Source organism: Notechis scutatus, chromosome 5 (assembly GCF_049901735.1).
Source record: "Notechis scutatus isolate UNSWTSFEM ecotype Mainland chromosome 5, rNotScu1.2, whole genome shotgun sequence".
Taxonomy (NCBI): Eukaryota; Metazoa; Chordata; class Lepidosauria; order Squamata; family Elapidae; genus Notechis; species Notechis scutatus.
Window position 1 is genome coordinate 18,868,629 of NC_142013.1, and position 26,621 is coordinate 18,895,249.

Sequence of the window (26,621 nt, forward strand, 5' to 3'; positions counted from 1 at the left end):
TCTTAAAAATGGCCAAGTTTGAAAAACACTGCATTAGATTATGTTATTAGTTTGTGACTGGATTCATGTACTTTATTTAAACAACCATGATGACCAACACTGAAAAAAAAGTAAGGAAAAGTGTGGTTGGTATTTTTAAATTTAAGTAAGAGTCATCTGAAAATGGGCAGCAAATAAATTTGATAGATTGATTAGAGAGAGAGAGAGAGAGAGAGAGAGAGAGAGAGAAAGAAAGAAAGGAAAGAAAGAAAGAAAGAAAGAAAGAAAGAAAGAAAGAAAGAAAGAAAGAAGGAAGGAAGGAAGGAAGGAAGGAAGGAAGGAAAGGGGGAGGGAGGGAGGGAGGGAGGAAGGAAGGAAGGAAGGAAGGAAAGGAAGGGGGGAGGGAGGGAGGGAGGAGGGAGGGAGGAAGGAAGGAAGGAAGATTTAGTTTAAATGTTACATTTCTTCTCCCTCCCTGGTATTTAGCCAGTATGCCAGGTGACTCTTGATTTCTCGTAAACTAATACTTTTAATATTAGTCTAATGAACGCTTTCCTTCAGTGTGAAGTTTGGATTCTTTTCCCTCCTTGGTTAAATTTAGGAGGGAAACAGCTTATCAGTGAAATATTTAATCATATGAAAACCCAACACAATTCAGTTTCCAAGTCTTGGGGCTCTCATAGCCTGACTTAATAATGTTTAATAATGACAGAAGAATAGATATGTCCATATGACTAGGACACAGTTTGAGCACAGTGTCTGAGAAGCAGGTAAGAATATATTTGCTGTGGATTGTAAAATATGTGGTGCATATATTGTTCCTATACAAGGCTCTGATTTCCTGTTGAGATCTTGAAGCAAGTTTATACTTGCTTAACTTCACTAAGGTTGGAATAATGTTTGGACGCTGAACTCTGTATTTTCTTGATATCTGTTCTGCATATGAATTTTGTTCATCATTTAACACTGGTTTTTACAAATAGCAATAGCAATAACACTTAGACTTATATGCCGCTTTATAATGCTTTACAGCCCTCTCTAAGCAGTTTACAGAGTCAGCCTATTGCCCCCAACAATTTGGGTCCACATTTTACCCACCTTGGAAGGATGGAAGGCTGAGTCAACCTTGAACCTGGTGAGATTTGATCTGCCAAATTGCAGGCAGCTGGCTGCAGCAGAAGTAGCTTGCAGTACTGCACTCTAACCACTGTGCCACCGAGGCTCTTATCAAATGTTGTGGAAGCAGCATAACATAAGCCTTATTTTCGGTTCATATTGGTGAGATCAGATTGGCTAGAATGGATTTATAAGCAGCATACATTGGGGAACCTTGCATTTTATTTATTAAGCTTTTAGTTTTTCTTAAAGAAACCTTCCATAAAAACTATGATATTTGTGATGTTTAGGTCTCTGTCCACAGCCATTAAGATTTTATTATTTTGGCTCTGGACAGGGCATGGTATGCCTTCACAATTTTTTATTTTTTTGAATTTTCCAAAAAGAGCTTATTGAAGTTCACTTGGGAAATTTTGTCTCTCTTCTGATGCATTACATTTGTTTTTGTTTTCTTACCTACTCAAAAATTCTGCCTGGGCAGGTTACAGTTTTATATTTCCTCCCTTACTACACATTATTTTAAAACCATGTTTTCTCTCAGGTACCACTGTGCTTCACTATACATATTTATAAGGCATTATATAATGTATTATGCACTATAATAAATACAAAAAAAGATTAAACTGCTTTGAGGAGAATTTGGCCAATTTGATAGTATAATGGAGGTTTCTCTCAGGCTTTCTAACAAAAACTCAGCAGTAGTTCCCAAATTGTCAACTTGGCATGGTTTGATGAGGTGCTTAAGCTTGAATTCAGCCGAAAACTCATATTCCTGAAGGCAAGATAAATGTTTTTATCTCACACTAGGCTGGAGCCACTAAAACAGTTGATTGCTTCCTGTTAACATTGAAACGCAGTTTAATTTAATTTCACCACTCCTTTTTTTCCTCTTTCTTCCCACAGTGTGATGTTCTTTTTGCCTTTTACTTTCTACTCTTGAAGCTTGGTGACTGTTGCAGGTGGACATTACTTGCCACATTGTCCTGGGAAACTTTGGTTCTCAGCTTAATTCCTGTAACATCCTTCTCCCCATATTATTCCCCTTCTCATCAGTGGCGAAATGAGTTGCCTTGATGTCAAGGTTAAATTTTGTCTTCTACATACCTGTCATGCCCCTGTTGGAATCTGACTCAGAGAAGGAAGCCGAGCAGCTGACAGGGAGTGGGAGTGTGGTTCCGTTGGCTGTGGAAGAAACTGGGAAAGGGCAAAGTCTGGCTGGGCAGAGCAGGGAGAGGTAGAACAAGGGAGAGGGAATTCAGAGAAAGACTCAGGCCCACCCCCTCTTCATCCTAGGGTACGCAAGGAAGAACGGAGAAGAGAGCAATGTGGGTTGCATGGCTTACAGGGGAGGAAAGGGCCCTGATTCCCTTCATTAGCTGCAGCTGGGAACACAGTGTATTAAAAAGGCAAGCTGCGTGCAGCAAGCTATTGGGAGCAAATGTGACTTTATCTTGTATTGTTGTGAGTTATCTGTGTTCCTGGCGTCTTCCCAACTGTGAGTTTTGCCGTGCTTTCAAGTTTGAAATTCCTGCTCCTGCCCTGCCAAAATAATTACTTCAGTTTGGTTTGTTTGGATTTTAAGTTACAGTTGGTGTGTACCTTATTTTGGACTGAATATTCTACAGTCAAAGGCTGTTCCTAAGAGAGTTTTTCTCCAGCCCAAAGGTAACCTGGACATTGGGGGCAAACTTGGAGATAATAAAGGGACTCTTATTGCTTATCTGACTGTGTTGCCTTTGTGCCATGCCCTGGGTCATCACAATACCAGGATTGGACAGAGTGACACTAAAGACTGAGTAGCTTAGCTCCTCATTTAAACATCTGGACATTCCTGGAGCTATTTTTGTTTGACACATCTGTATTAAGGTACAGGTGGAGAAGAAATTTTCAGTTGAAGACCCAGAAGGGTAAAGGCAAAGATTTGGTGAGTAAAATGGCTGGTAGAAAGGATTGAAGCTTTCAGAGAATGTTAGTGAAGATAGCCTTACAAAGATGTCAGAATTCAAGAAACTCAGGAAAGAATTGTGTTTCCCTCTTTCCATGCTCCCTCCTAGGCTAGAAGCAATCCAGGAAGTAGAAATACTGAGAATATGCATTGCATGAGTCAAGAAGGGAAACAAGATAGACTCTAAAAAGCTCCATTTGGAATTGTCAGGGTAGAATTCTATGTATCATTTTGTAAAGCTCAGGCCACTCTATCTATTGGAAACGTACGAATTATCTACCTAAAGGCACTAAGAAAAATAAACACTATAATTTAGAGAAAAACAGTATGTTCATCTGGAAAGTATATGTCTTTCTTCCTACCCTCTGACAATACCTCATTTGGTCTAATTCAGTGTGAAAGGTAAGGAGGACATTTCTCTCTGTTACTTGGTTTCAGTGGCAATTAGAGCTTCTTTCTCTGGGAACACAATGGCAGAATGAGGAGCAGTTCCGGCCTCCTCCCTTCAGCCCTCATGTCTGAATGTTGTTTATTGGCTAGAGCTAGTCAATTTCAGGAATGTCTTCCACAGCAGTGGTCCAGCTTTTTAGGCCGCCAGTACAGGCATGGTAGCAAGTCTTGGCGCTCTTTCTTGAGAGTCATCTGCGAATCCTCATCATATCTTCCACCCTCTACCAAGTGTCAGAATCTCTGGCAGAAGCTTTACTGGCAACAGGTCAGATTATTTGAGTACTTCAGATGGAAGCAGTGAAGGAGGCAAGAAATGAGTATGTCATTTTAACACTTTTAGAAATGTTGTAAGTCTAGGCAAGAAATAAATGGGAAGTATGTACACATGTTTCTCCTTCAGTTCTCTCTAAACCAAAGGTCTTCAACCTGGCAAGTTTAAGACTTGTGGACTTCAACTCCCATCCAAAATTCCTGAGCTAACATGACTGGAGGAGGAATTCTGGGAGTTGAAGTCCACAAGTCTTAAAGCTGTCAAGTTGGAAGACTCTTGCTCTAAACTGTTTAGATATGGTACACTTCGAGATCCTACACCAAACTGGTGTGTACATACACGCACACACCACGAAAATTCTCCATAATATATCTGCCAGATTTCTTGTTTTATCTGGTATTTTTTTAACTAACATTCTGAGGGACTAGAGATATCGGTGGTGGTTACCAATTTGTCTTCAACTAAGTTTAATTAAATAAATACTGAGCTAATTAATTAATTAATTGAATACTGAGCTAATAGTAAAAGAACCCACTGGATTTCTAACAGCCTTTAGCATGTTTTGGCTCAAAGAAATCCAGTGTTTTTAGACCAGTGGGCACATTGGGAAATTTGAAACCAGGCCATAGGTCTCTCACACTGAAGGGACCTGTCTGTTTCCAAAATGGCATTTAAAATAGAAATTACAGTACAAAGTGGGTAATGATACAACCATTTATTGGAAGGCAAAGTAGTGAGGCTACTCTGCCCATCCTTTAGATTGTTTTTTTATCACTCCAACAGGTTGATACATTTTTCAACTGAAACACCGAGGCTCCACCATCTACCATTGCTGTTTTCTAATAAATCCTATGGGCTCTAAAAGAATTCCCTACTCTGCCCATTTTCCATACATTATTTTAATTAAGAGAAATTAGGAAAAAATTAAAACTAAATGAAGTATGCAACCTTGCAGGTACCTCCGCAAAATTAATAGATACACTGGAGCCCATTGGCACCAGTTGACCTACTTTTGCTTAAGAAAAACTGTATTAGAGAAACCAATGCAAACAAAATAGAAAAAAAAATTTTTTTGACAAGTCCTTGGTTTAACTTTCACTTGATCTGAACTCCACACTGGAATGAGAAAAAAGAGTTATTTCCTAGCTTCAGTTGTTGTGGAATGATTTTGTTTGATCAAATAGGAATAAAATATGAAGTTAAATTAGGCAATATCTTATGTCCAGATCCTTTTAAAAAGGATTGGGGTTGCCAGAGAGATCATAAGCTTTATCTCTTGGAAGGTTCATTTGATAACATAGATTACAACACCAACATAGTAGAACTATAGTGTCTTCATGCAGAAATATTTATAGCCATCTGGTTCAGAATTTTCTTCCATGAGGATTGTTTTGATCACATTTGATATAAAACAAAATACAGTGCCACTAGAGGACAGCAGTTAGTTTTCATTTTGGAAAGTCACTTTTATGTATTTTTTTTTTTTTGCCAACAAATGACAACATACTTTAAATGCTTTGCACATATAACTAAGTCTCAGAGCCCAGTTTGTCCATCACACTCATCCTGGCAGCAAACATGTTGGTTTGCAACTGATGCAAGCTTTGTTTGCTGTAGTGTAACTAGAAAATTTAGCTTAGCATAGCTAAACCTGGTTTTGAACCCAGAAGCAATTAGAGAATGAAGTCATGATTTGTTTTAGTCTCTGGTTTCTTCCAGGTAGAGTAAACTGGGATGCTGCCTTCAGCCATTATTCCTGGCTTGGTAAGCATGAAACGGCTGTTTGTTAGCCATTATTATGCCTAAACAACAACAACAAAAATATGTTTGTTGGTATAGAAGTGAATAGCATGAGAATTTTTAAAAAATGGTATGTTCTGAATCTCAAAAGAATCAGAGAGTGATCAGGAGTGTATAAATTATTTCTTAGAGTGATTAAAAAGGGCTACTGGCTATGAAAACAATGAATAGATCAGACTATCCTTTCACTATAAGAAAAAAAATCTAGTTTTTGATGATGAAAATGTGGAAGGCAACCAACGAGCTTTGCAGTAATCAACTACCTATATAATGGTGTGTTTTTTGAAATAAGGTTCTCTTTGGAATTCTCTTAGTCTTCCTTTAAATAAGGCTATTAATCAAAGCACTTGGATTTCTTTTTGTTCCTTGGATTTTTTCCAGACATCACTACAAGGAAGGAAATCTGACAGTCAGCAAGATTCCATGACCATTGGTTAGATGTATTCAAGTACTCAGACTGATTAAGTCTTTTAGAACATTAATGGATAAACTTTCTATAATGAATGTAGCTGTGGCCTGAGGGAGTAACAAATTTTAAAGCTATGTCTCTCAACCTCGTCAGCTTTAAAATGTGTGGAATTCAACTCCCAGAATTCCCCAACCAATATGCTGGAAGTTGAGGTTTACACATCTTAAAATTGCGAAGGTTGAGAAATATTGCTTAGGGTGTTGAAACTTTCTTAATTCTTAGGATGGGACCTCTACAGAATAATCTCTACTTTGGGTTATATAGATAAAAGCAACCTAGTTTAGGTTTTCATGTAATAATGTTTGTGAGGTTAAGTTATTGGACGTACATGGTTGCCGTTTATTGGATTGAACAATTATACAATGGTATTTATTCATGTTTTACATATTACAAAATAATAAGCACATTTGAGAGATTTTGAGCATGAAGCAGAGGATCTTCATTCATTCCTTAAATTCCAAATTTTCTGTTCTTTGCTTGTAGCGTGGAGAATCATATACAATGCTCCTCTGAACTCCATGTCTCTTTGGCTTAGAGTTTGAGTAGATATGTTTGTGAATATGTTACAAATATAGTTATTAAATAATACATTTCTAAAGAAAATCTGACCAGCTTTTGCTGTTCACAGGAGTAACAAAATAATTGACGCCATGGTTGGGTGACAGCGAAAGGGATAATTGATTTTCAAATATCAAATTTCATTGCTATGTGGATACATTCTCTGTCCAATGTTGATCAAAGAAAAAAGGAATGTTGTCCTAGGTCTTGGTGGTGCTGAAGGAAGGGAAAAGAATGATTTAGTACCTCTTTCATTTTTTTTTCTCTGAAAAAAAAAAAACAGTTTTAACACGGCATCTCAACTATGTTCTGTCTGTCTGTTATAACCCAGGATCTTGGTATTATGAATAAGTGGTGCATTGCAGCTTATTGCTCTGCTCTGCTTCTGCTAAAGAAACCATATAATTTACTATAATTTTTTATTCCACGGTCTTGAATTGTTGCATCCTTTTAATAGCGAGAATAGGAATCTTCATTCTTGGCTTCAAAGCCTGACTTGTTTGGCAGGAACAATGGTTTGCTTTTTGACAGTCTTAAAACAAGGCTATTCAACCTGTGCCAGCCATGAATTCTGGGAGTTGAAGTCCCAAATCTTAAAGTTTCTAAGATTGGACCTCTGGTTTACATCAATGGGCATCTGTCATGCCCTGTGTTTTCTCAAGGGCTATGAAATGGGAGCTCATAGATAGGGTTAAGAAGATTTGGAGCTGGAATTGGGCAAGATGGTCTCGTTTTTTCCCCCCTCCAGCAAAGAGGCTGATGGGGAAAAACAGATATTTTTGTCAGAGATCTAAACTGATTTCTAGCATAAATGCTTTAAAATCAGACCAGTGGATGGTGTTAGAGCATATTCTTGGTAACGGTAATTTCAGGTGGGAGAACATGAACAAAATGTATTGGTGCTACTCATTTAAGAAGAATAGGCAGAATTTTTAAAACAAAAACAAACCCAAAATTAAAAATGGTCTCAGCTGAGTTTGCAGCAGTCTTCATGGGACCCCTCCATCCTTCCATTCCTTGATCTGTGAAGAGCCTGCCTGTGACAGGCCCATTTATACCTCTTTATTTCCAGAAATCCTGGGAACAGGGTGGTCCCTGAGATACAACCATTTCTTTAGTGACCTTTTGAAGTAACAACAGCATTGAAAAAATAATAATTTTGACACTGATGACACTTTCACACTGATCATCATCCCCAGGATCAAGTGGTCAAAATTTGGATGCTTGCCAACTGGCATGTATTTAGACGATTGCAGTGTCCCCGGATCATGTGATCGCCTTTTGCGAGCACCCGACAAGCACAGTCAACCGGGAAGCCAGATTCACTAACAACCATGTTACTAACTTAACAACTGAAGTGATTCACTTAACTGTGGCCAGAAAGGTCGTAAAATGAGGCAAAACTCAATGACTATCTTACTTAGCAGGGGGAATTTTGGACTCAGTTATGGTCATAAATTGAGGACTTCTTGTAATTACTTCCTGAAAATCTCAGATTTGAAGACCCCACCCTGCTGTTTTCGCCCACTTTACATAGGTACAAAGAAGGTGGTGAAGCTCTCCTCGTTTTGCTTCCTTCAGAGGAAAATGGCATGATTCAGCAGCTGTCACAGAAGAAAGTTCCTGTCAGCAATATCAAGTAAGTTGTTTTCCACTTTGTACATAACTTAATTACGCATTTGAAACCAAAAGCGATTTCTTTTCTATGAGACCATTTTTTTCTTCATAAAATAGATTTTTAAAACTTCCTTTTAAACTTAAAAATGATGTGGAACATAATGAGAATATCCATTGGCAACACATTATTTTTTTTAAACAAATAAACGAACCACTGCCTACATTTCAAATCTTATTTCCTAGGAAAGCAGATGGACAAAATGTACTTCCATTATTTCAAACGTTTGGGGAAATGGAGGTCTGTAAATACAATCTGACCTTTCTTATTTTTTGCACCTCCTGCTAGCAACTTTACCTTTTTTTTTTTCCAGGCTAAATGATGTGATCTGCCAACACTTAAATCTATTTAGCAAAGACAGAGCTGAGACAGGGAACTCTTGTCAGTAGCAAAATTACACGAAATGTGAGATGATTTGGATGCTGTGTGGAAAGTGTATGTGTTTTGTGTAATATTAACATCAGTAATGTATTTTTCTTTTTAAAAATGTGTACCGTTAGCCAAAGAAATAAAATTGGAGGGAAAACAAATGGCTATTGCCACTATGAACTCCTGCCAAACACCCACATATGCTTTTAAAATCTATTATTAAAATACAATACTTTGCAAAACAAATATACTCCAATCTTTGAAGAACTGAACATTTGGCAAAAGCAACTGTAGTACACAGTTCCTATATTGCCATATTAAAATGCTGATCTGAAATAGGGAAATGTTAAATTTGGAGCATTAAGGCTATCTTTTTCTCCAAGCAAAGCTCAGTTGATAGCACCAATAGTCTTCTGCTTTGCGTCCAATGATATCAGTTTTATGCCTTCATGTATGCAAAACTAATTGCCATTTGCTACCTAATATCCAGTAGCTCAATATGCAGAAAAAATGGTTCATATGCTGCACTGAAGTAGCTGTTCACTTCCGATAATGCTGTTTACAGTGCTTTAAATCATGGATGATAAAGTTGGAGTGCAGTGAAGCTTGCAGATTCTTGTAAATGGGTCCTTTTTGTCTTCTTAAAGGAATTTAATTATTTTCAAAAGCCATTTAAATAACAGAGCTGTAGCTTGCTACGTTCATTTTTGCAGAAGAAATAATAATCCAGGATTGTTTGAATACATAAGAATATTGTACCCTAAGTCTAGCTAAAGCCATCTTTTTTCCCCAAAGGTTGTAAATGATAAAAAGGGCTAGTGGGGTGAATGGACTGGACTGGACTAAACTAGACTAGAGAGAGGAAGGGACCTTGGAGGTCTTCTAGTCCAACCCCCTGCTTAGGCAGGAAACCCTATACCATTTCAGACAATGGTTGTCCAGTCTCTTCTTAAAAACTTCCAGTGTTGGAGAATTCACAACTTCAGGAGGCAAGTTATTCCAATGATTAATTGTTCTAACTGTCAGGAAATTTCTTCTTAGTTCTAGGTTGAAGGTTCTTGAAAACATTCAGCAGATATCAGGTCCATGTTTAAGAAAGTACACTGAAGTTGGGCTGCAGAATTCAGCACATTAAGAATACCTGTTTTCTGATTCTTAAACAATATAGAGAAGGCTTTTCTTGAATGTCCAATAAAATGTACTGTCCTTTGGAAAGTGCTAAGACTTCCTTGCTTTGTTGTTTGTGTCCTGCGCCAGCAGTTAGTGTGTAACACCAATATTGTCTTCTTTATTTTAACACGATGTAGGAATTGTTATAGGCTAACCATAAGGAGATCTATACTCTGCACAGGTAATCCTCAACTTATACAATTCATTTAATGACCATTCGAAGTTACAATGGCACTAAAAAAAGGTGACTTTTTCACACTTACAACCATTGCATTATCCCCATGGTCACTTGATCAAAATTCAGACACTTTGCAACCGGCATGTGTTTATGAGAGTTGCAGCGTCCGGGAGTCACGTGATCACCTTCTGCGACCTTCTCACAAGTCAAGTCAATGGGGAAGCCAGATTCACTTAATCCGTGTGGTGTACCAGTGTTAAGAATAAGGTCTGAAGAGGTATGATTACCTAATCTGACCCTCTGAGCGGCCAGACAGGAAATCCATAATCCAAAGGCAGATTGAATAAGAAAAGCCAAGGTTCAGAAGTTTAGACACTAGTCTACGTGAAAGAATTGTGTTAAATGCAGAACTAAAATCTACAAAAAGCATCCTCACTTAGCCCCCCTGCTGTTCTAGATGACTACTTTAACAACTTCAGTGATTCATTGAACAACTGTGGCAAGAAAGATTGTAAAATGGTGCAAAATTCACTTAACCGTCTCACTTAACAACAACGTTTTTGGCTGAATTGTGCCCATAAGATGAGGACTACCTGTGATCAGTTAATCCTGTTGTCTAATACCTAGATATTAATCTATTTCTGTGTGATTTTAGAGGAAGGCTCCTTATCCTGTCTGTAAAATGAGTAATTTCTGTCACTGCTTTCTTTTCAGTGGTTTTCCAAATACTAAAACAGATATTGAAATTTTCTCTGCTGCTACATCTATCAGTCAATAATGTTTTCTTGTCTAGCTTAAACATACCTAATTTTTAAAAACAGCTTTTTCTTGGTGTCCCTACATTGCAGTCTCTCCTTTAAATCTTTTCCAGTTGCCAATATTTTCTAAGTCATCGTGTGCCCCAAATTTCTAGCAAATTTTAATCAGGCCACACTAATGTTGAGTAAAATGGCATTATTATTTCCCATGCCTTGACAACTGCTACTCAAACATAAGGCCTAAAAGTGACTTTGGCTTCTTTAATTAGTACATCACTTGGTTGACTCATTTTCAATATTTTTGTGCTCAATAGCTTCTGACTTTAGCTTTGATTAGCCAGTTCTTGGGATTCGATTGTCATTTCCTATTTTTAATTTAGTAACTTTTAGCCATGTTGGATTTACCGTGGTCCTGTTTTCTCTTCATATCTACATCTTAATGTATGAAAATAAAGAAGGGTGGTCTGAAATGTTATCCTTGCATAATGTATCCTGAAGGAGAACTTAACTGTTACATTTTATTCGTGGATCTTGGTTTGTGAAATAAATGGTTTTTTAAAAAAATAATATTTTTTTAGTACGCACATTCTAAAAGTGGCAGAAGAGAAAGATAAGGGAATTGGATGGCTTCTTTCTGAGATGAATTGTTAAGTTGGGGAGCTGGCTTGGATGCAAGGCTTTTATAAAACTTGGCCTTAGTTACCAGTTGTTGGTTGCATTGGATTTTGGTTTTAGACCTTTGATTATGGATGTGAGATAGAAAATGTTTAGGAAATTACATAGTGGAGTATATAGAGAGAATATTTACAATGCAAGAAAGTGAGAACTGAGGGAGGAATTGGGGATGGAACAAGAGGCTTACATTCTCCAGTTACTTATGGTAAGTAGATACATTTTTGAGGTTAAAAAGTAAGGAATCGGGTACTTCTTCTCTTTGTAGTCTACGTTGTTTGTGTGTCTTGGATTTTTAAAATATAATAAACCAAAGAAATCAAACCTTTTAGTGTATCTGCTTGAAACTTTACTTTTTAAAAGGTGAAAAATCCCAAATGCTGATGCTAGATGGTTACGTTCTTATGTTAAGACTTTTTACATTGTTCCTGAAGGATTTCTGTCCAAGGAGTGTCAGACCTCCGAGAAACTAGAAAGAGGCTGTGGTTACTCAAAATAGTTAAAGTAGTTAATTAAAATAGTTCTCAACTTACAACAGTTTGTTTCGTGACCATTTGAAATTACAGTGGCACTGGAAAAAGTGACTTATGGCCACTTCTCACAATTATGACCAGCATCTTAAATATCCCCATGGGCACGTGATTTACATTCAAATGCTTGACGACTGATATTTATGATGGTTGCAATGACCTTCTGAAAAGCAAAGTCAATAGGAAAAAGCCAGATTCATTTAACAATCCTGTTACTAATTTAACCACTTAACAAATATGGCAAGAAAGGTTGTAAAATGAGGCAAAACTCACTTAACAAATTTCTCACTTAGTAACATAGATCTTGGGCTCAATTGTGGTTGTAAATCAAGGACTACCTGCACTATTAAAAAAATAAGGTAGCTGGTTTCCCTTCTTAGAAATCTCCATTCCTTATTCTTTAATGCTCTATACACAGATAAAGAGTTGGCATTCCAATGATTTATTATGTTTATTTTTTAACCAATTTAGTGTGAGAAGATATCTTTTGGCATAGACTCTATAAAGTCATCTGGAACCAGTTTTTTGTTTGCAAGTGAATGCTCACTTTGGGGTTCCAAAATGGTAAAAGCAGGTTTAACCTGGAATGGCCCGCCAGCTAGAAAAAACCGTTGAAGCAAGTATTATTTATAAGGCTATAGTGGGGCATTGCGTTATTGAACTGACTTATTCACTGATTCTTTGATGGAGAACCGCTTTGGATTTGTATGTGCACAATTGTGTTTGTGAATTTGGAGTTCTGCTGAGAGTTCTCAGGTTTGGAAACATCTCTAGTGAAAATATTTTTTACACACTGAAAAGAAAAGTCTTATGAAAAAGCTCAGTATGAAAAATTACTGCTAAATATTCAGCTCTTTCCTTCTGAGGAGTTCAGTGTTCTATCTTTTTATAAGTAGAAAGGAGATATATAATGTTAATTCTGTAATTTTATCTTGGAAGAATGGTTTTCTCTTCCAGTTCAAATGGTTTTCTGCGTAAAAGGCTGGAGCTGCAGCTTTTGTTGCTTCCATTATTTTAAGAGAACACTCTGCATACCTGATATGATTTCAGCTGTATATTCACAGTAGTTTTTCTACATTTTAAAATAATGGGGGAGGAGAGATAAAGAAGTATTCCTCAGATGAAGAAGCAGTTTTTCTATGAACAGGAGACAGATCTTCGTAGGCCTTTAAGAGAAGATATGAGAATGTTTCTGTGGTTTACCGGTGTTCTCTATGACTCTCTGCTCTTCCAGAATCAACCCTGAGAAACTTTTAGATGTCCAGAAGAAACTGCAGTCCTTATTGGCTCAGGATCAAGATTTGAAAGAACGTGCACAACGGGTAAGGGGACAATGGCTAGTCCACTGATACGTAAGTGGCACGATTGTAGAATCTCATTGTTTAGGTGTATAAGAAATATTAATCTTGAATAAGATTTTTGGTTTTATGGGTTATAGGAGATCTGTAAAGATGTGCTTATGTTCTTTGACTGAAGTAAAGAGGTATTAGAAATTAATTAGTTGAAATTAATCAGCAGTTCATTTATTAAATTTATTTATTAAGAAAATTTATATGGTGGCCCAGCTCACACATTGGAGATTCCAGACAGCTTATAACAGGGGTGTCAAACTCAAGGCCTGCAGGCTGGATCCGGCCTGCGGAATGCTTAGATCTGATCTGTGGGACCACCCTGGAAACAGCGAAGGACCAGTCCGTTGTGTCTCTTGTCAGTGAAAACGGAGCACGAGCTCCGTTTTCTCTGGCAGAAGGTTGCAGGAGGTCGTCCCAGCTGAAAACGGCACTTGGGAGCCCGTTTTCGCTGGCAGAGCACTAGGGCCACAGGCGTCCCCGACACGAGTGATGTCAAGCTTGCCACGCCCATCATGGCTACACCCACCCCAGCCCCCTGAGGTCAAATACAACCGTGGTACGGCCCTCAATGAAATTGATTTTGACACCCCTGGCTTATAACATTAAAAATCCCTCCCACTATAATTCTTAGGCAGTTATTATCCTCAGTACTTAATACTTTGAAAGGCACTATGTACAAGGAAAGGATCTGGAGAGGGAAGATAGTAGGAAACAAGATGATGGTAGTTAGTTCAAATGGATGAAAATATACACACCTTTCAGGTTGTTATGGTACACATTCTTTGTTCGGGAGGTCTCTTTTCTTTCTTCTCTTCCTCCTGGTCTCCTGTTGCTTCTGTTCTTCAGGGCTTGAAGAACAGAATCTGCTTCTTGTCTTTACAGGGCAAGTTGATTCTCCAGAAGTCCTTTGGTTGATAATTGGGGAAACATGAGCATGGATGTTCAGGAGTAACAGCTATTTTTTTCCCCTTTTCCATCCAGGCAAGATGTTTTCTTAAGACGGCCTCATGTAATTCAAGCATATATAGTTTCTTGTGAAAGTTAACAGAAACTTAGTAATGTAGACTTACGGTAACATCATACTTGAGAATTCTCAGCATTGAACTGCCAGCCTGGCAACAGTGAGACAGTTGCTTCTTTCCATACTGGCCAGGGAGGCAGATGGCTGTCTGCCAGACAATAATTATCTGCTGACCATAGTGCTCTTTTATTTACATTTTTATAAATTTGTTTTCTAACTGATCTCTCAAGCTGTTACATTATTATGGCAGGCATTTAAAACAAAAACAAAAATAGGGTGATATTTAATCTTAGCAATGAACCATTAGTAAAACAACAACACATAACGTGTGTTGACGTGTGTTGCTTAAATAACATCCATGGCATGGAACTATTTCAGTTGTATCTACCCATTGTTTGAGATCCAACAGGAGACGTATGCTCTGGGTCCCATCTGCTAGGCTAGAGAATATCACCTGGCAGGTAACCAGAGGACTACCTTTTCTTGTAGCGGCATCGTCTGGGGCATCATTTCCCTGAAGAATAGACTTAGTCAGACTCTAGGTAAGGGAGGTTCCCCTCACACATATGTGCTAGTTGTTTCTGGCTCTAGAGGGCGGTGCTCATCTCTGTTACAAAGCTAAAGAGCCAGTGCTGTCTGAAGATATTTCTGTGGTCATGTGGCCGGTATGATGAAATGCCGAAGGCGCACACAACGCTGTTATCTTCTCACCAAAATGGTCTCTATTTTTCTACTTGCATTTTTACATGCTTTTGAGCTGCTAGGTTGGCAGAAGCTGGGAGAGGTAACAGGAGCTCACTCCATTACACAGTGCTAGGGATTCGAACCACAGAACTGCCAACTTTTCTGATTGACAAGCATAGCGTCTTAGCCACTGAGTCAACCTGGCTTGTTGCTGTGCTTGGGCCCAGATCGTGGGATTGAACCTGAATCTTGGTTTTATTGATGGTTTCTTAGTTTTATTGATGGCATTGGTTAGTTTTTCCCCTTAGCTCTTATACTTGCTGTTTATTATTATGATGATTTTATTTTTTTGTTACCTCTCAGCATCAAATGTTTGAGATGGCTGGCCAAATAAATTGAATATATAAAATAAATAAATCAGATTTTTTTTTAAAAAAAAGTAATTTTGATTGAGGAAGTATAATGTTAATTAGAAATGGGAAAGAGATGTAACCAAGAGACTACTCAGATGAAATACAACTTAGCCCATAGCAGGATTGTGGGTGAGGCCAGCCAGTCAGAAGAGACCTTTCCTAGTTTCTTGAGCTCCAGAGGGGACAGGAGGAGATACTTTCTGACTGTTTGATTCTTTTAATGCAGGGATCTTCAAACTTCACAGCTTTAAGACTTGTAGACTTCAACTCCCAGAATTCCTCCTCCAGTCATGTTAGCTCAGGAATTCTGGGAGTTGAAGTCCACAAGTCTTAAACTTGCCAAGTTTGAAGACCCTTGTCTTAATATAATCTTACAATAAAGTAGAATTAGCTCATCTGCCTGTGTTTTCTGTTGGGTCTTCCTTACAAGGTTGACAGGAAGTGAACTGTGCATTCCTTGGAAGATAATTGGGATCACTAAGAAGAAGACTTAGTTTCTGCTCTGCTGCGATACCAGATGTTCTGTTGCTCTCAACTTGAATTTGAGCATCGGTGTGAGAGCAAGGGATTGATCAAGTTCATGATAAAAGGAAGGCTTGCATTGCATCCACCGGTCATATTCCCCCCCCCCCCGCCCCCCCAGAAAAGAACCTTCATGCATGAAGAGAGGAGGAAGTAGCATAGAACTCTGTTTTTGTGCAATATACCAACAGCAGCAACCTGTTTTATTTTAGTCATATTTGGCATATCTTTGTGACCTTGCTCTCCCTTATTTCTGTTGTGCTTTTGTCACTGAGTTGCTGAGTTGGCTTATTCAAATCTTTTTAACTTAGGTTATTAGTTGCATTAAAAACTTTATAGAGCAGCTGGTACTGCTGAAATAATTGTTACCCCTGTAAATAGTCTGTCAGCCACCTGAGTTTCCTGTTGATTTGGATATCTAAGCTCATATAAAAAGAACAATTTTTTTACATATCTAGGGACATTTTCGGATATAACCTTTTTAAATTAAAAGAAAAATGCATGAACTGATTGAAAAGAAAGTGCAGTAGGTGTCCAGAGGTGATTATATAGAGAAGAAAATTGGTCTTCTCAAGCTTTGGAGCTTAGAAAAAATGGTTAAGATTTGGAGAATGTAATGTTAACAAGATTTTTTTAAAAAAACCACCCTTCCTGAGGTGTATAGAAGTATTTAAGAATGAAAAGAACAGCATTTTTTCTTTTTTATCACTCACTCTTTTACCAATAAATATTTATAACTTTGCATAGCATGTTCAGACTTGACTCTTCTATGCATACAGAGATATAGGAAGCTGGTTTATTTGATGTCATCTGTTGCCCCATTGTAGCTTAATTGTGATTGGCAATGTATTGTAACCTCCAGAAGAGAATCATCTTCTACCTTATTCTTCTAGCCTAGCAAAGGTTGGCCTAGGGAAGGAGTAGAAGACCTTTAATTTCTTCCTCCTGAAACTCATGCTGTGGTATGAACAGGTTTCCTTGAGTCAGACTAGGCTCCTGATGATTACATGGACAAGTTCATGTTGTTTTCTTGGAAGAGGTTTGTCACTGTCTTTTTCCAGATTTTTTTTGTTTGCTTCTTCGTTTTGACTTTCTAGTTTACTTTATCATCTTGGAATTTTCAGGATCAAACAAAGCTAGCCTTGGACTGCCATCTGCTGTGACCTTTGTGTGCTTCACCTTTGAGCTGCAAGCGAGGATCATATAGCAAATTCATTTCTTCTTACATAGTTATTAGTTCAAAAAGATTCACATTAAAATGGTACAGTTTACCTATTGGATGTTTGCATTTGTTATTGGTGTAGCAAAAACTTGCATTTGGCAGCATATACTCATACTTCGTAGTTTATGAGTACTTCCAATGTAGAATGTCACAAAGTTCAAATCTCTCTGTAAATTGATTGGGATTAGAATAACAGAATTGGAAGGGACCTTGGAGGTCTTCTAGTCCAACCTCCTGCTCAGGTAGGAAACCCTATACCATTTCCACTTATTAAATTGTTTTCACTGATTCTAACTGTCAGGAAATTTCTTCTTAGTTCTAGGTTGCTTCTCTCCTTGATTAGTTTCCATCCGTTGCCTCGTGTCCTGCCCTCAAGTGCTTTCTGGAATAATTTGAGTTAAAACATTTGAGTAAAAATGAAAATTGTTGCAATGTAGAAGATAGAATATTGAATATCCCTGAAAAAGTCTGAAATTATATCATGTTTTGGTCATCATGTGTGTAATTTTTTTCAACCAAGCCTTCATTTTACTGGATAAAATGAAGCAGAATCATGTAGAAAAATTAGCCACTGAATCCCTTACTTAGTTCAAGAATCCAAATTAATGCATTTTAAACAAATGACTATAGTAGTCTGTACTTGAACATATTCAGTGACTTGTGTCAATAAGGAAACAGCTGCTATTCCAAGATCTTTGGCAAGTGCTATTAACAAGTCAGATTCTTCTTACTCTGTACCTGTGTCTTTGATTTTCATAACTAAAGGTGGCAAACATATCCAACAGGAAAACCCCTGTTTCCCTCACAACAACAATCATATGAAGTGCGTTGGGGTGAGAGAGTGAGTGACTGGCCCAAGGCCACTCAGTGGGCTTTCATGGCTAAGGCGGAACTAGAACTCACAGTCTCCTGGGTTCTAGCCCGGTGCCTTTAACCACTGGACTGACCTGGTCTTGATGGTATTTACTCCATCTGTCATTCCGTTTTGATGAAGGTACATAGTCTTTGAGCTTGCACATTTCATTATCACTCCACCCAAACCACTTTTAAGTGGCTGGCTGATCAGTATGGAATGGGTAGTCTATAAAATGCATTGCAGGAATTGGCATTTGATTTCTTCTCACAGTCCATTCAAAAAGCTATCTGCTTAAAAAAAATTAAACAAGATTCATCTGACAAAACTTATTCTTCAAAAATCCAGGCTGATATTTAGTAATGAGCATTACTTTTAACATGGTTAAAAAAATTTTTTAAGATTCACTCCAGAATACTCTCGTGTGTTAATGACAGATTAGACTATAGTAGCAGTCCCCAACCTTTCTGGTACCATGGATCAGTTTTGGAAGAAAATTTGTTTTTCATGGATCGGGAGGGGGGAATGGTTTCATGCGCAGTCTAGATCCTGCTCATGCACACATGAAGCTTTGCTTACTTGCCTGCTGCTTGCATGGCCCAGTTTCTAATAGATCATGGACTGGTACTGGTACATGGCCCTGGAGTTGGGAACCCTGATCGATAGTTTTTGAAAATCTCATTTTTTTCTCCTTTTAAGATCGAAACAAATTATCCTCTCCTTCAGTAATCTGGCACTTCATATCTTTAAGATTTCTCACAGATAATATATAGGGGGGGGGGGGGGGGGGGGGGGGGGGGGGGGGGGGGGGGGGGGGGGGGGGGGGGGGGGGGGGGGGGGGGGGGGGGGGGGGGGGGGGGGGGGGGGGGGTGAAATCTTAGGTCCATCTATCTGCTAGTTTCTGCAATATTCTAGGCTAAATTTATCTTGTCTGAAGATTTAAACTCACTCAGACTAAGCAGATATTCCTGGGTCATTTTTCCATCAGTCTCAAACTTCAAGCTCTTCATTCCTCCCTTTACATTTTTCTAATTTTTTTGTTGTTGGAAAGACTAAATCAAAATAGTGAATAGCTTTGCCTTTCTTTGTCCCTAGTTAGAATTATGCAGTGTTCATTGATCAACAAATACTGTATATACTCGAGTATAAGCCTAGTTTTTCAGCCCATTTTTTGTGCTGAAAAAATCCCCTCGGCTTATACTCGAGTCAGATCCCCTCTGAAAAAAATGGTGTGGAGTCGCGGCCTCCGGCGGCAGCGACTCCCAACAGCCCCAGCCGGGAAGGGAAAGGCAAAAAGCTTTTGCCTTTCCCTTCCCGAGGCGGCGGGACTGGGGCCGCTCCGGCGGCAGCGACTCCCAACAGCCCCAGCCGGGAAGGAAAGGCAAAAGCGCTTTGCCTTTCCCTTCTCAAGGCGGCGGGACTGGGGCCGCGCCGGCGGTAGTGACTCCTGACTCAGGGGCCTCCGAGGGAGGGGAAGAGAGTGACTCCTGCCTCCCGCTGTCATCATCATCTTCTTCTTTTGGGTTAGTGAATCAATTAAACCTTTCATGATAGTGAGATCGCTTTCCCAAATTAATTATTTTTATTTTTGAAATTTACCAGTAGCTGCTGCATTTCCCACCTCGGCTTATACTCGAGTCAATAAGTTTTCCCAGTTTTTTTGTGTAAAATTAGGTGCCTCGGCTTATATTCGGGTCGACTTATACTCGAGTATATACGGTATACTGATTCTTTGTTTTGTTGAACATATCTGAAGATTCTGCATTTGTTTTTAAAATTCTTAAATCATTGTCACCTAATTCTGAATTTTGTTTTCCCCAAATTGCCTTCCAGTTTTTGCATTCTTTCTTGGTAACTTACCGTATTTGCCGGCGTATAAGACGACTTTTTTGCCCCGAAAAACATGCCTCCAAGTGGGGGGGTCGTCTTATACGCCGGTATATCCACTGCCGGCTTTCGGATGCTTGTTGGGCGCAGCGAAGGCGCCTCTGGCTTCCTGGATCCCCTGCGTCGCTTCCGCTTCATCCCGCCGCCTCGCTCCGCCCGAGGCTGCAGCCTTCCTGCTCTTCCCACGGCCCCTGGCACTCTGCCCTGCCGCTGCAGCCCCGGGGATTTCTGGAGGGCGTTTCCGGTGGTGGTGGGGGGTCGTCTTATACGCCGGGTCGTCTTATACGCCGGCAAATACGGTACTCCAGTTTGTTTTCAGATGTTCATCTGACTTTTTGTCTAGTTGTGTTACTGTTGTACCTACTTTTTTTAAAACCTAGTTTCTGTTGCTTGTTCCCTTGTTGGGAGTTGTTTGCAGTAATCCCTACTTATTCTAGTTTATAATCTTTTTATGTTTAACTCTGTGACAAAAGAGAAGCATCTATGTGATCAATTATTCCATAAAATCTGATCACACAGGACAAAGTTGGAGAAACAAAAAGCATATTTATAGCCTTGCTCGTAAAATCTATTTATTACTCCATTTTTAATCACACATTTCTTCCAGTAGCTCACGGCAACACTTGTGCTTCCTTCTCACCTCCATTTTACTTTCCAAATTACAATGTAAAGTATGAAAAGTGAAAGATGATGCTCATACCAATGAAATATTCAATAACTTTCTTGGCTGAATGGAGTTGGATTGTTCATTCTTAGCCCAATCTTTGCAAACTTGATACTTGATACTGATGTGCCTGGGCAACACTACCAACGCTCCTTGGAAGAAATGCTGCAAGTCACTTCCTCTTGATAGTTTCTTTTGTGCAAGATCAAGGCTGCTAAAACTTGCAGGACCGAAAGATTTCAGGTGGAGCCTGTCTTGAAGGAGACTATCTGATCACTAGGTGTGAAAACATTGCTCCCTTGGGGTTGTAGGACTGCTGCTTAGGGAGCATGCCCTGTTTGTCAACACAGCAACAAGGGAGATGCTGCCATAGATTTCTGGTCTGATTAAATTAATAGCTTAGTATTGATGAAATGAGTCATGGAAATCAAATGATGAAAAGGAAAATGGCCTGCATGCAAATACTGGAGTAATAACTAACAGGAGCAGGTATAATGGTACGTTATAAGCTGGCTGTTACAGGGGGGAAAATTAATCAATAGTTGCAAACAAAGCCAGTTGGATTCATTTCAACTTGGACACCAATATTGAGACAGTCAACAGGGAAGTATATTTATATGGATTATTTTCAACTTGAAGATTTCCATGACATACAGATGTGTGCAGAAGTGAGGGCCACAATCTGTTTGCTTGACCTAAACCTTTCCTGGCTGGTTAAATTGACTACGTCAGACTGGTCCTGTGATTATAAGAGGTGATTAATGCCTTCTTGACTGATGGATGTTTCTCGATTGCTTAAAGGAAAAGTCATATGAGCCTTATTGAAGAAAAAAAAAAAAAGCTCCCAGAACATGAACGAACCTTGTAATTAAAGGGAGTATTTAATCTTCTAAGACTAGGAAGGTGATTGAAGAAGCAGCTTTGTACCTGCAGATTTAGGCCCACTTTAATTGGGGATTCACCCAGGATGTAGGACTGAGATTACATTAGTTGTCTTGGTAGTGAACCTGCTAGTTACGCTGGACCTCTTGGCACATACAAATAATACATTTTATAATTTAAATTTTAATTGCTGTAAGCTGTTTCATAAACAGGAAAACATGGAACATAAACGAAGTCTAGACTATCTATCCCACTTTCAGACTTTCAGAGTAGTCCAGCCAAGAAGCACACCTGGAAGTGCTGTCTCTAATTTTATCGGAAAGGTGCATGAACTGTATCTTTCAAGTGTGAAAAATACATTCATCCCCCATTGCCTTTACAGCCCAAGGGACTAGGGGGCATCCCTTCTGAAATGTTTGTACATCCCCATTTCTTCTACAGCAGGGGTGTCAAACTTGATTTCATAGAGGGCCGCATCAGGGTTGTGTTTGACCTTGGGGTGGGTGGGTGGGAAGGATGTGGCTGGGATGAGCGGGGCCAGTTCGACGTCACTCGTATCGGTGCCTGTGGTGGCTCGAGCGCTCTGCCAGTGAAAATGGGCTCCTGAGCTCCGCTTTCAGCTGCAACGGCTTCCTGGAACCCTCTGCCAGTGAAAACAGAGATTGGGAGGGCCACATGCGTTTTCACTGGCAGAGGGTTGCAGGAGGCTGTCGAAGCTGGAAATGGAGCTCAGGAGCCCATTTTTGCTGGCAGAGCACTCAGGCCACCACAGGCACCGATACGAGTGACATCGAGCTGGCCACGCTCATTCCAGCCACATCCTCCCCCTCCCCCGAGGTCAAACAAACACTGTGGGCCGGTCCTTCCCTGTTTCCAGGGCGGTCCCGTGGGCCAGATCTAAGCACCCCATGGACCGGGTCTGACTCGCGGGCCTTGAGTTTGACACCCCTGTTCTACAGTCTAAGCTGCCACTTAATTGACCATTGTGCTGACTGCAACTATTCCCGTATCTCCCATTTCTACATACCATAACATTAAACACAATCAAATCCACACACTACTAGTGGAATTGATTTCACTATATTTGAAAGGCACCATGTCGGGGAAGGTGGCAACAGCATTGTTCTCCAATGATACTATAATCTGCCTTCAAGTATAATGATAGCAAACTGGGGAAATGAAGCGACAATGGTAGTTAGATACAGAAACATTAAACAGAGTTTTGGACATGTGAAATAGTAATATCTTTGAAAGCAGTTTTGCCTTTTGGAACAGTCAGATTGCTCACTGAATTATAAGCCCTATCTTTATGGCTTTATTGTAATTGAATAAGAGGAGCAGGTGCTTTCTTCGTAAGAATCTTTCTGAGAACTGTTTTCAGGCTTGTATAGTTGCATTAGTTGGCAATAATATATTGTTGATTTAGTACCTGAGTTAGAATTACCTTGCCAGAAAGAAATAGACATGACTTACTGGGTGAAAAATAATAATGAAATAAGCTTCTTTCTTCCCTTCCCATTTTGTCAATGCTTTCTAAAGCAGCCTTTTAAAAGAAGAGTGGATTGGAGTGGAATAATTTAGGAATTTTAGGATATTGATGAAACAAGTGGAGACAAGGGCTTTTGTTGTAGCTGACAGATCTAGTGATAGGCCTGCCTGGTAAATCCAGTTTTATTGCTATATTTAAAGCCATTCTTTTATTGCTGTGTGATACTGAATTTACAGTTTATTCTTCCTCTCTGTTGAATAAGACTGCAATATCTTTCTGAAAATGTGAATAGAAAAAATAACTTTTAACAGTCTTCGCCTGCCTAGAATTTCCTTGGGTTTCCAGGATCTTCTAGGATAACCTTGCCCAGTCTACTTACTTCCTGAAGGCAGAGACTTCAAATCCCATAATAACCCTAAAATTGGCATGTCAGTTTCCGATCTAAATACTAGTTAAGAGATGCTTTTAGACCGACATCATCTACAGGTATAGGTAGCTAGATCTTTTTGGTTAACTGGAGCTTAGAGTAACTGGATTCTCTATGTTAAATATTGGTGTGAAAATTCTCATAACTAATAGGTTAAAAATTGCAAGAGAGGAGAACTAAATCCATAATTTTGTTTCCATTTTTTAACTGATTAAAAGAGAGTTGATTCATTACATCTGCAGCACTCTAAGGAGTATTATTTTCACTTCATATAGTTCTGTATGTGAGTTGTTTGTTATGTTTAGTGCCTCTTCCACAGTTGTGCCTTTGATATTAAAGTGCCATATATCCATCATTTTGCTATCAAATCCTGCAGCTCTATAAGAGATATTGCAGTGGAATAGATAAAATGAATTTTGAATTCAATCAAGCTTTATCGCTGCGACTTTTAATTTTAGCAAGCACATTAAATAACTGAATTATTGGGTAACTGTACTCCTGTTTCAAAAAGTGTTAAATTTCCCACACTAGCAACTATGAAGGTTACTTATTTTTTTTAATGGTTATGTAGCATGTAGTTTACATTTTTTACTGAACAGAACTAATGCTTAAAACCATAATGATAGTATATTACTGTACAGATAGTCCTCAACTTATGACCACAATTGAGACTGGAATTTCCAAAGCTAGAGAAGGTGGGTTATTCAGTGAGATATGCCTCATTTAGGGCTGCTGATTTCCAATATCCCTTTTAGCTGAAATACATAACTTTTCAGTTTCTGAATTTCATTCCGTCAAAGATCGAACAGGAGGCCTTCTGCACAACCATGTTCATAAGATCTCATGATAATGACCTGGCATCATCAAAATATTTTATTGTAGTCATCTGGAGTAAGTCGTGTATGACTCATGAAAAAAAATGCAAAAGACAGTGAGGTACTGCAGATGTCTCTGATCAGTCTTTTGGGTGATACTGAAAAATGTAAGGACTGATAATAAGTCTTCATTTAAGGTCTACAGCTAGCAGAAGAATGAATGAGAATTTCCTATGTGGGCCCGTAATTGTACCTAAAAAAATACTTTTTCCCTTGTTTTCCAAATAAAAATTACTGAATAGTGTTGCAGAAACATAAAACAGTATGGTTAGAATTATACACTTGAGTTACCAGCCAAATGAAAGGGCATGCTGATAGCAGCAGGTAATTCAGTTTTATAGAAGTGATTTTCCAGTGTTTTATTGCAACCTGGATATCGTGAAACCACAAGCAAAACCTTTACTATTTTTTTTTTGTTGATGCTTCTTTTATTGTGTATTGTAGCTTCTCTTAGTAGCTCAAGATTATTTCCAAGGACAGACAAATACTTTCAATTTTAAGAAATAATAAAAAAGAATGAAGGTTATTTTGAAAGTCGAGTGAATTGGGCAGAGATGCCACCAAAAATGTGAATATGCACTTAATATAAGCACAACCAGAATATTAAAAATACATATACAATGGTAACCTATTTGTACATAAAAATTAATCATAAGAACTTAGTGATACTGAAGAAGGAAGGTTGTGGTTTTTTTCCAGGCTGTGAATTATATTTGGTTTTTGAACAATGTGCTGGGGGTTATACTTCAAAAATTATTTACAACAAAAATGAAACAAGATAGTTCTCATTAAATGATGGTAATTGGGACCAAAATTTCCATCACTAAGCAATACAGTGGAAAAGCACAACATCATACGGCCACACTGCTTATTGATGGCATTTCTGGCAATTCCTGGTTATGTTGTTAAGGAAAACACAGGTTGTTAATTGAGGACCTCTGTAATGGCAACTCTGACTTTCTGCTGGCTTTCCTCTTTGACTTTGCTTGTGGGAAACCGGCAGGGAAGGTAGCAAACTAGGATGAAACCGTAATGAAAACAGATATCTTGATTTTCAGTGTCATAATATCAAGGAGGACCTTATAAGCTACTGTACTTTGAAAAGTAATTAGCTTAAACTGTGCATCTGTTTCGGTTGAGTCTTCTTTTATTCTGTGACTTGAACAAGTTTGTTTCCCCTTTTTTCCTTAGTGTTTTGTTTCTTACCTGCGATCTGTCTACCTAATGAAGAACAAAGAAGTATTTGATGTGTTAAAGTTACCTATTGCTGAATATGCCCTGTAAGTACTATTGATCTTTAGTAATTGTATATGCCATACAAAAACTGTACATCCTTTTTTTAATAAACTTTTTTTTGAACTTGAAATTTTAATCAGTGAGCCAAACCAACATTAACTCACTGATTAAAACTAACAATGAAAATCAGTTTGTTAAAAATGGAGATTAGTCAAATAGAGCTAATGGAAATGAGGAGAAAAATCAATAAATGAATCCTTAATCATTTTGTGCTGCCTGTTAAAACCCAATAACATTTTTAATTTTTTGAAGGTATCTTAGAAATCCTTATTAGTTAGTCCTCAATTTGTGGGTGAGTTCCTTCTGTTCATGTCTAAGGTTTTAGATTTGGTCCTGGTATGTTCTTTGAAAACCCTTCCCTAAAGTTTTAAGAGCTACTGACATTTAGTGATGATAATCCTGCAGTCTTTTATTTATTTGCTTTTTACCTTGCCATCATTTGTGATCAGCTCAAAGTGACACAGATCCACACTATATAATTCCATTCATTTACAGCTTTTGTCCTTCCTAATTTGTTCTTATTTTCTAAGATCCCTCTCTGATACTTCTCTTGCACCATCCCTCTCTGACTTCTCTTGCACCCTCCCCCCAAAAGCCACCTCCTTCCAAAAAAAAACAAACATAAATTGACACCAGGATCAATAGCAAATTTGCAATTCTTGTGTGTCTACCAACTGTCTACTTACAAATAGTCCACCATGTTTTATGATCAGAGATTTTACAAACATTGGAAGTTAAGACAGCCATGGAATGGATGCTTTAAAGAATGCTCTCCCTTCCATCTCACTTTGGGCTCACAACCGTGGAGCTGCTTAATGCCGTGAAAGCCCTTCCCCCATTTTTAATTAACTTTTGATGTCAACCTCAACTATCTTTGTCTGTATTTTAAATTTTATATTTAGTTTTTATGTTTTCAGCATTTACTTGTGCACTTCCCAGAATCCCCCTGTGAGGGTGATGGATGGTTCCTAAATGCAATAGGTAGATTAGATACCATGTTTCCCTGAAAATTAAGACCTAACTGGAAAATAAGTTCTAGCATGATTTTTCAGGATGCTCGAAATATAAGCCTTACCCCCAAAATAAGCCCCAGT

At 38.6% G+C, this 26,621-nt stretch overlaps 1 protein-coding gene across 1 annotated transcript in view; it reads left to right on the forward strand.

Moving 5' to 3' along the window:
* DDX10 (DEAD-box helicase 10) overlaps positions 1-26,621 on the forward strand; it is a 159,786-nt gene that overhangs the window by 18,605 nt on the left and 114,560 nt on the right. The window contains exons 10-12 of the mRNA XM_026685339.2: positions 8,126-8,227; positions 13,175-13,262; positions 25,423-25,511. Coding sequence (XP_026541124.1) covers positions 8,126-8,227; positions 13,175-13,262; positions 25,423-25,511 — 279 coding nt within the window. The remainder of the gene's footprint in view (positions 1-8,125; positions 8,228-13,174; positions 13,263-25,422; positions 25,512-26,621) is intronic.